At 40.2% G+C, this 10625-nt stretch overlaps 1 protein-coding gene across 1 annotated transcript; it reads left to right on the top strand.

The window, feature by feature from the left end:
- Positions 1-1697: 1697 nt before the first annotated feature.
- Positions 1698-9596, top strand: LOC137991130 (kelch-like protein 3). The gene is made up of 2 exons (XM_068836248.1): positions 1698-2564; positions 8670-9596. The coding sequence occupies exons 1-2, from the start codon at positions 1737-1739 to the stop codon at positions 9594-9596; spliced, it is 1755 nt and encodes a 584-aa protein (XP_068692349.1). The 5' UTR covers positions 1698-1736.
- Positions 9597-10625: the final 1029 nt, after the last annotated feature.

Raw genomic sequence — 10625 nt, 5'->3', positions numbered from 1 at the left:
ATATCGCGTTTCTGATTGGTCAATGACGAATGCGTAAATAGGTTATAAAGTGCAAAAAGAGGTTAGAGACTCAAAGTGCAATTCGGACGTTGCTATGGAAACGAAGCGATGGAGTGATCGTGTTGAGTGTATAATAAATTAAAGGTTTCAAATGTCACTGGCCTACGGCTCGTGCGATTTTGAAAACTCTCAGAACGTCACTCGTGCCCGTGTAAATCACGAAATGCACTCGCGCTCATACGATTTCCAAAACTTAATATTAAAATGGGTTTCATGAGTACGAGGGACACCACAGCACGCCATCGGATAGGGATCAAACCTTTCCAAGAAGAGAAACATGAGGATTTACATAGAAGTTTGCTGTCGCTTTCTTGTTCTGGAGCCTGCCAAGTGCTCGTGTGACCCCTCAGGTAGATTTCCTTTCGGTTTGTCACGCAATCTCTTCCCTCATTCACGCAAGAATTTATCTCTGAATCACTGAGCGAAAAGGTAAGAAATGCTTTTGTGATGAGCCTGCGTCTGTCTGACCACAAGGTACTACACAACATCGCATCTTCATTACATGTAAGTTTATTCGATTTCGCTCGGATTTTCTCGCTTTTTTGCTCGTATTTCGTACTTTCTAAACTTTTGGAGTTTAAGGAGTTTAATAAAACAATTATTCCATTCGCGCTTGTTGGACATGAGACTGGTTATAGCCAACTCGGCGCTACGCGCCTCGTTGACTATAGACGAGTTCACGCTCTTGAGTGCATCATGGGTAATCGGGGCAAGATGGAGAGAAATTGAAAGGTTCGTATGGAAGTTCAAAACGATGAAAAGTATTCATGATATGCAATTTTGGGTTTTTTACTTTCCAGAACAGAAGATATGCGCTCAAAGGTGCGGCAGAATAAATTTGGAGAGAATGGCTATTGTAGAAATTATTTCATTAAACAAAGTTTCTGTCATACATTTCCTGTAATTCCTAAGGCAAAAAATTAAAGAAAATGTGTGGAGACAAAAAAAGCAATATTTAGCAATTCCAAAGCACGGATACCAAGTCTAGTTCTTCTCAGTTGTGAAAATTACCTTATTTGTTTGGTTTATGAAAGCGACAGTCTATAAAGTAGAGTCATGTACAGAATATTTTGCTTTGAATTTCCATGCAAACATGTTGCCCTGATTACAGGGTCGTAACGAGGTATATGGGATCAGGGATCAAAGGCCTGAAAAGGGCCGGGATCAGGGAACACAGCCCTGGGATCTGGAATCACAACGCGTGGGAACGGGATCAGCAGTATTTTTTTTATGGAATCAGGGATCAAATTTTTGCGGGTTCGGGGATCAAAATTCGCATCGTTTTTGGGATCAGGGATCAATATTTTGGGTAACAATATGGGATCACTTACGAAAAAATATACCTCGTTATGACCCTGTGATTATCCATGATGCAATCAAGAGCGTGAACTCGTCTATTTCCAACGCGCGCTCGACGCTCGTGGAATAATTGTTAAGTATTCAAAACACCGAAAAGTTGGGGGAGGGGACATACGATGAACAACATCTAAGAGAATTTCCTTCAGGACGAGCATGATAGTATTGAGGCAATTTACGATTTAACGGTTTACCAGAGCTATGTTATCAGAAGAAGACACTTTTCGCTTGGGAGCAAGCTTAGTTAAACAATGATTAATTATGCAGACTCTGGGCTTTGATCACGTGATCATGCATTTTTCCTTCTGTCGGCCTTAAAAATGGTCGCTCATTCTGAAATTCTGCTGTCTAAGTGTGCTCTGTTTCGTGAGCAAGGTGAATTCATTGATGTTCGTTTAAAAGTTGGTGACGACGAGTTTCCAGCTCATCGGATTGTACTCGCTGCAAATAGTGATTATTTCCACGCCATGTTTGCTCATGGAATGAAGGAATCCAACCAGGAAGTGATTGAGCTCAAAGATGAGAACATTTCTGCAGCTGCTTTGAAGATTGTGATGGATTCCATCTACGGCGGAGAGATCAGTATTAACGATGAAAACGTGTTTGAAGTTTTGCTTGCTGCTGATCATCTTCAAGTTACAAGTGTTATCCAACAGTGCTGTGATTACCTTCAGACCGAATTTGTTCATCAGAAGTTTGATTTGCAAACTTACGGCCGCATCTGTAGGATAGTGGATCGGCTTGGTCTGAAGGAATTGAAAGAGGCTACGCAACATGAAATGGCCTTGATTTACAAGGAAATTTGTGAAAGTGAAGAATTCTTGGCCCATTTTGACGCAGATCAATTGTCAAGTCTTCTCAGTCGAGATGACCTCAACGCTCCCTCAGAGAACTTCGTTTTCAAATCGGTGATGCAGTGGATCAAGTACAAGAAGGAAGAAAGAATGCCTGTAGCGGCTAAAGTTATCGGTGCTGTTCGTTTGGGGCTGGTGGACATCAAAGACGTAATCGAAGAACTGGACACTGAGGAAATGCAGGTTATCCCAGAAATACACACGTTATTACACAGAACATTGATACACAACTACAGGCCTTCAAACAGATCCACGTTTTCTTTAGAGAAAGCAAAACCAAGGTCAATGAGCCCGGTAGGAAAATATTTTTCCATATAATGTCACGACGCATGAATTTTTATTTGTCGAGAAGTTCGACTCGGGTGGTAATCGAGCCTAAAGTTCATATCATCCAGTTAAAAATATTTTTTAAAAAGGTGAGTCTTAAGTTTACGTTTAAAAGATTTAAATTGTCACAAGAACGGATGTCATCAGGTAGTTTGTTCCACAGTTCAGGGGCCGAAACAGCAAAAGCTCTAGAGCCATACGTCGTGAGAGTAAAGTTCACCGGATTCAGGTGTAATGCTGAAGATGACCGGGGCATTCTTAAAGTTGAATAACGGCGTATCAGGTCTTGAATATAGATAGGAGACTGCTGGTGAAGAGCTTTGTGAGTGAGCAGAATTATTTTGAATTTAATTCGCTCGGAAACTGGAAGCCAGTGCAGGTCGAATAAAATAGGTACACTTGCAAGAGCTTGTAATCAGTCGAAGCTCAGCATAATCCATTCTGTACTGAGTGAAGTTTTTTAATAACTTACCGTAAGTAAGATATTTTGGGATATTGTATAAAAGAGAGTTACAGTGATCCAATTAGGAGGTTACAAAGGTGTGGACTAGAGTCTCAGTGGTTTTAGTGGATAGCAATTTTCTTATACGGGAAATGTTTAGAAGATGACAGAAGGCAGCTTTACAAACATAATTGACATGAGGAAGCATTGACATAGTACTATCAAAAACGACACCGATATTTCTGGAACATGGAGACAGCTGGATTGTATCAGATCCAAAACAAAGTGGGTAAAAACTGTTGAGGGCTATGATTTGAGTAGAGGTAAAAAAGTGCAGTTTTGTCTTTGTTTAAGTTTCAGCTTGTTTAAAGATTAAAGACATCCACTTATCAAGGTCTATCAAGAGCGGATGAACATTCCTCAATTTTAGCAATACCGGTACTGCTGGTTAATTCCATATCGTTGTTAGCAGAAAAAGAAATGTATAACTGAGGCTCATCAGCGTAGAAATGAAATTGCATGCATGTCGTGGAAACGTAGAATGTCGGCAAGTGGAGTAGTGTAAAGTAGGTAGAGGATGGGCCCAAGGGCGGAGCCTTGAAGTACTCCACATTTGAGCTCACGAGACTGTGACTTCCTCCTGTCGATTAAGACAACTTGCGTGCGGTTAGTAAGGTAGGAGCAGAACCAATCGAGTGCAGTGCAGTGCCACATATCGAGAATTTAGAATTCAATCTTTTGAGCAATATTTCATGGCCAACAGTGTCAAAATGCAGTGGAGAGATCATGTAGCAGGAATGTGACACATTGGCGATTATCCATAGAAAGCAAATGTCATTTTGAACACGAACAAGGGCAGTTTCGCTGCTGTGAAATGGTTTGTAGGCTGATTGTAGAGGCTCTGTGAGTTGGTGAGAATCAAGATAACTTGAAGACACATTGTCACAAGCTTCTTAATAACTTTTGAGATAACCGTGTTGAGGTTCGAGATAGGCGTAACGTTACTAAGAACTTCATGGTCCAGATTAGGTTTCTTTAGTAGAGGTGTTTCAGTAACGTGGCAGGTAGAGGATCCAGACAGCATGATTTCTGCACAACAGAATGAGCAATTTTCAAAAGTTCGGAATTCAAGGTAGGTGAGAAGTTGCTAAGTTCACAATTAATGGTAGAAATATCCAGGGTGGAAAAGAATTTGGGAATTTCTGGAGGAGTAGGTATGTTTCTGATACGGTTTATTTTATCTTTGAAAAAGGTGACAAATGTATTAGCAAGATCTTCAACAGAGAAGCTGGTTGGGAAACTTTTCTCTGCTTTCTTGTGAAGGAAAAGGTCGATTGAACAAAACAGGGCTTTTTTGTCCTTGCCAGCCTCCGAAAGAAGATTAGCGTAGTAGTCCATTTTTGACTTGAAAATAGTGTTCTGAATGACAGTGCGTTGATTTGCATAGGGTCGATAGTCTGATTCAAGTTTGGAGCGTCGCCAGCGCCTTTCAAGCTTGTGGCAGGTTGATTTCCGTTTTCTGAATTCCTCACTGTACCAAGGAGTATTAGGTCGCCAAGTGATGATCCTTGTGCTCAGAGGTGCATGTTTATCTAAAATTGAAGATAGAACCGAGCCATACTGGTCGCAGAGTTCCGTATTTTCCTGAGACAGTCAGTTGTCTAAGGCAAAGGAGCAAATGTCACACCGTAGGTTGCCTGGATCAATGGTGCGGAGTTTATGTGATGTGAGGGTGAGCGTAGCTTTAGGTGGTCTCTTGATAGCCAATGTGCAGCACACATGATCAGAGATAACCACAGCACAGTGATCAGAGATAACCGGGTCATTTACCGATAAATTTAAGGTAGTCGCTTCAGCGGATCTGGTAATTATGAGGACCAAGACGTAGTTGTTTTTATGCGTCGGGGTGTAGACATTACAGACTTCCAGATTGGAACAGTTGAAGAGGTCAAGAAACTTATCGGAGGTGTTGTCAGATGATCGTTGACATGAAAATTGAAATCACCGGCTAGAAGAAGATAACCAGGAGAAGACACTAGCCTTTCCAGTAGCGAAGAAAAATCATAAAAAGCAGCATGTGTAAGAGGCCCGTTCTTGACAGAAATTGGAGTACGGTTAATAATGATAATACGTTGGATGTCACACAACGCATCCCCAATCAATGGACAAGCAGTGGGGTGGGGCAACCCTGTGCAGGGCTGTCAACCCCTAAAGTCTTATAGAATAGAATAGGATAGAATAGTAAGGTTTAATCATGACAAGTGACAAGTTCAAGTGCTTGATCTTCGATCCTCACTCGTATGGGTTCCGAAATCTCCTCAAGAAAGCACAATCATTTGCATTTCTTTACATTTTTTAGCATTAAGTTTCTTCCAGTTGCTAGAGCTCCAAAGGGCAATGGCATCGAGACTGGATTGGATAGTCGAATTACTATAATTTCTTGCAAGCCCTCCCGACAAAGAGACATCATCAACAAACTTCCCAAGTGCATGATTCAGGTGTAGTGGCAGTCAAGCATTACAAGGAACAAAACTGGACCAAGAAATTGCATCAGGTAGTTTTACACATTGTCGGCAATTTGTCAGGAAGTTTGTGATCCATGGTATTAGGGATCTGCGGACTCCTAAATCCAAAAGGTTTTCAATTTATTTAGTAAATTATATCCCATACAGTGACAAGCTTTCGAAAAATCTAGGAAACAAAGGCGGATATTATGGCCAGGGGAATCCAGGTGCGGGAGCCAAGTATGAATCATATCAAGTAAACAATACGTTGTGGAGGTTCCCTTCAGGCATCCAAACTGATTTGGGTCGATTTTATCCCTTACATCCTCTTTTAACCAGGTGACCACAAAATCCTCAAGGACCTTGGACAGACAAGCAGTAAGAGAAATAGGTCTAGTGTCGCCTTTGTTTATGAGTGGTTGTACTTTAGGAATAGGTATAATATTAGACTCTTTCCAGACTGCAGATACAATACCAGATCGAAGTGATGCATTGAAAATGCTGGTAACAGGCTCAGCCAATTCGTTGGCAAACTCTTTAATGAATCTACACAGTACATTATCTGGGCCATGGGCCTTGAAAGATTTGATGGTGAACAATTTCTTACAAACCTCGTAAGACTGGATGGTATTGACACTTTCAGCAGCTGAGAGGAAGGCTGGCAGCATGTTAAAATTGAGTAAAAAATAATTTTTACAATGACTGCAAAATTCTCGCGCACTCATTGGTTAATTTTTACTGTCAATAAGCAGGCAGACACATAAAATTATAATTTATGCAAGGATGATGTGATATTGCTTGTGTCAGATTGAAGTTTCTCGCATTTTTATCTCGCGTTCTTCTCGTGTTTTGACTTAATTTTGACCCCTCTGCCTTTTTGTTATTGTAAAAAAAAATTGATGTCAGTTTTTCATGCATCTGTCCTGTTATTGACAATGAATTGTCATAACATTGTCAAAGTAGTCTACGGATCCACTCGGCTATCGCCGCGTGGATCCACAGCTACTTTGACAATGTTATGACGAAATTCATGATCAATAACAGGACAGACGCATGAAAAACTGACATCAATTTGTTAAATTGAGCATTGATGGGGATGGGATGATAGATGACGTCATAATGCCTATGATGTCATTTCATGTAAACCATGTGAGCATTTAAGCCCTACTGCATGGTATCCTGCCCACACACAACCTTGAAGCTCAGTTGGTAGAGCAGGGGTTACTTACCCTGAAGGTCGTGGGTTCAATTCCCACCCTGGTCAGAGTTTTTCTATTTCCTTGCGTGTGGACGCAATTCCAGTAGTGAGGTTAACGCGCACATGGTTTACATAGGTAGAAAACAGCTCTTACCCTACAATAGTTAATTATGTTTAATTTGATTAGGCTCTTTTGCACCGATCACATTATTGCCTAAATTAAAATCCATCAATAGCAACAAACGGTTTAGCGGAGTTTAATATGAAATGTTCGAATTTTGTTATTAATTTGGAATGTTAAAATAACTCAAACAACACAAAGTATTTCAAATTTTATTGCTGTGAAAGTCAATTCTCACTTCAAACTTCAGCAATTCATAGGGAGATTTCAGACCATAATCTTAAGACCAGGAAATACAATCCAAAATCTGGAGTGTCCCGGATTGTCCGGGAGTTGACAGCCCTGCATGTGGTATCCGTGAATTGTGATGCACTAGCTGGAAAAACTTCCTGTGAATCGAGAATGGCCAAAATCCTGACACTGGGGAAAATAAATTGTTATTTGGAGTGTGGCTGTAACCATCCAGTCCTTGGTCAACCCCCCGGGGTGGGGGAAGTCCCATATAAAAAGGGGAGGGATGCTCGTCGTCTCGCTTAGGGGTGTAAATTTCCGATTTTGGTCTCACTTAAGGTGTTCTGGGCAAAACGCAATCATATGTAGCCAAGAAGGTCTTTTAGGATTGCACGCGACGAAATATATTAAGTGTCTATTTACACTTTTATATTTCTTCACATAGGTGAAAGTTTTTTATTTCTCTGTGTTATATGGTCTCTTTTAGGGGTCAAAAAATGCCTGGGCCATGCCCAGATTGGTCTCCTTTAGGGGTTTCATATATTTTAAAATTTCCGACGAGCATCCCTCCCCTTTTTATTTGGGAGTCCCTCCTCCCGGGGAGTCAACCCTTCCTATTCTCTACTTGCACAAATCCCATAATACACCTCTTTTATCCCCTCAAAATTTTGCGTAATCATTGTTTGCAATTCTCCTGGGACATGAAGATGTCCCAAGAGAAATCGAAACAATGCCTATGCATATTTTTGGGGGGTAAAACAGGTGTATTATGGGATTTGTGCAAGTACAATGTAGAGAATTTTTAGAACTAACACTTCAGCAGGAGACTTGCATTTTCATCACTTTGCATACATTGCTTTTGCTATTTTTATCTTCGGTTGACAATAACTTTATTCTGATTGGCCAATCTAAACAGTGGGTACACAGCTGAAGAACTCGTGGCATTCTCAAAAAAGAAAGATATGTCCAAAGGTTGATTCATGGGGATCGTATGGGAGAGGCAAGCTCCTACTCATGGGCTCCTGCCCAGGGTGCCAGAGGAATTTCTTTCCAAAGTCTGAGACAGTGCTGCGTGAGATGAAGGAAAGGACCAAGGACGGAAAAAAAGACCTCTGGTGGCACAAGCCACGAAGCTCAGTTGTCAGTTCAGATTTCTCATCAAACAGCCTGCGTCGCAAGCACTCCCATGGGATTTTACAGATGAGAAAGCTTTTCGATCTTTTGACTGCACTAAAAATGGGGCAAGAGCAGAAACCCCTACGGAAACACTTGCTGCATAGATCTGCATAGGCCACCTTAAATAAGTTTTCCATCTTCAGTCATTGTCTTATCTCGTTTAGCGTTGTCTCAGACCTTGAAAAAAAAAAATTTCTCTGGCATCCAGGGTAGGCTGTACCTGGCCTCTGGAGGAAATTAGCTCAGCCATTAAAACTCAAATATGGGGAGATTTTGATACATTTGAGAGTTTTGCATTGCATTTAATAGCTGCTGCTCACCAACAAGTTATAAATGGGCACATCAGTGATTACAAATGGGTAATCTTGAATCCTTTTTTTTTTGTTGCTTTCTTTTTCAGGTACTTGTTGCTATTCTTCCCATGAGTGAGATAAAGTACTTCGACATCATGTCTAAAACATGGCAGCCGTTGCCATCAATGCCCCAACTAACTAAGGTCAAAGGTTGCTGTTGTGCTCAGTATGCTGGTAATTATTTGTATGTTGCAGCAAAAAGCATCAACACTATCTATTGTTATGACATAGTTCATAACACTTGGGGCACACTCCCACCACTGCCTGATTCAGTCAATCAAATTGGCTGCTTATGCTATTTTGAAGACCACATTTATGTCATTTATCAATATTCTGCACCATACAGATACAATGTAGCTACAAATCACTGGCAATCTTTCACTTGCTCAAATGCCAAGCATTATAACTTGGGTCCAAAAACATTTTCTAATGAAGCTGGGGTGGTGTACAAATCTTGCCTATATGTATTATATGGTCAAGGAAGAAGTTATTTTGAACCCGGGTCACGTTGGCGTAGCTCTGAGGCATTCTCTTCCGTACTATTTTGTTTTGATCCTAAGAGAAATGCGTGGGAACAGAAAGCATCAACAACAACACCACACTTTGGATCTAGTCTTTTAGTTGTAAAGAACAAACTCTATGTTGCTGGGGGGACTTGCTCTGTTTGTCCTAATGACCCTTCTGAACCTACCGGTAGCGCAGCTGCAATTGAAGTTTACGATGAGCAAGCAAACACTTGGTCTGTAGTACAACAAACACACATTCCCCCAAACAATCTCGGGGCTGTAGAAGTTGGAGGGAGGGTATTTTTTATCATCAATTGTTTCCCAGTTTACAGTGGTATTACTATCTCACCAGGAGAGGTCTATCCAGTTGTTTTGGATGGGTGGGAAGATTTAGGAAAAGTTGACAAAAGTGCAGTTTTGTGTTATGTTCCTATAAAAATGGAGAATCTCACAGCGGAAAATACATAAGATAAGCTTCGATATCCACAGCAAAAACATTTATATCACTGTTTTGTACCATTTACAAGCTGGATACAACAAAACAAAGATCATTTTTAAAATAATCCGTGTGCAATCTAGGCAAATTCTCCTCTTAAAGTATCCCAGCATTAAGAAATGTTTTGTTTCCAAATATTTCTCACCTCGCACATGAATCTGCATGACACCATGTTTAAGTTCATAGGTACAACGAATATTATTAAATTATTCTAAATAATACTCAGGTGTGAGTCAGACACGGGTCTTGACAAACTGTGAGCCAGCGAGCGATGTGAGTCTCGCACCCATTTTAAATGGCACTGATAAACACTATTTTAAGTCTTAAAGCACCCATTTCAAAAAGGTTAGCTTTCAATAACTGCGTGGATTGCATCTTGACTCAAATGGTTTGCATATTGTACAAACTCTCAAAAAAGTCTGGCGTAGTCATTGAAAATATCGTTGACCGTGTCAAAAATGACTCCTACAAACCAAGTTTGAGGGCAGTTCAGTAAGTTAGACCCTATGTTTTTCCTACAGCAGTGAAAAACAAAACCATTGCTGGAATTTGAACTTTAATTACTCGTGAAATACTTGGCCTATCAATCGTGGATATGAGATCTCATCACCTCTTTTGCAAACTTAGCTGGTTTCCTGACAAACATTTTAAAGTAAGTATTGTAATCTTTATTGTATGTTTGTCAATGAAACTCACAAAAAAAAAAAATTAAAGCCAGACGATTGCTTCTCCTTTTGAAAATCCTAAACAAATCTGCCCTTCAGTGTCGCAATGATAAACTTCATTTCTTCATGTTTTCACACAGTAAAATACACAATCTCTGTCCTTATTTAAGTTACTAGAAGTATTACTAAGGAAAAGGACATTCTATTCAAAACATTCTATTGAATGCATTAAAAGTCTTGATCCCAATATTATAAATTTAGATCTAGTCTGAGGAAGTAAAGCTTTCCTTTTGTTAACCTTTTGTTCTTGTATAGAATTTATTGAGATATTGTTTG

Source organism: Montipora foliosa, chromosome 2, assembly GCF_036669935.1.
Source record: "Montipora foliosa isolate CH-2021 chromosome 2, ASM3666993v2, whole genome shotgun sequence".
In the NCBI taxonomy this organism is placed as follows: Eukaryota; Metazoa; Cnidaria; class Anthozoa; order Scleractinia; family Acroporidae; genus Montipora; species Montipora foliosa.
The sequence above is the reverse complement of the archived record's forward strand: the minus strand, read 5'-3'. Positions and strand labels throughout refer to the sequence as shown.

Coding starts and splice junctions, on each gene's coding strand:
- LOC137991130 (XM_068836248.1), top strand. CDS start 1,737: ATGGTCGCTCATTCTGAAATTCTGCTGTCTAAGTGTGCTCTGTTTCGT. Junction 2,565..8,669: donor AACCAAGGTCAATGAGCCCG/GTAGGAAAATAT, acceptor TTTCTTTTTCAG/GTACTTGTTGCTATTCTTCC.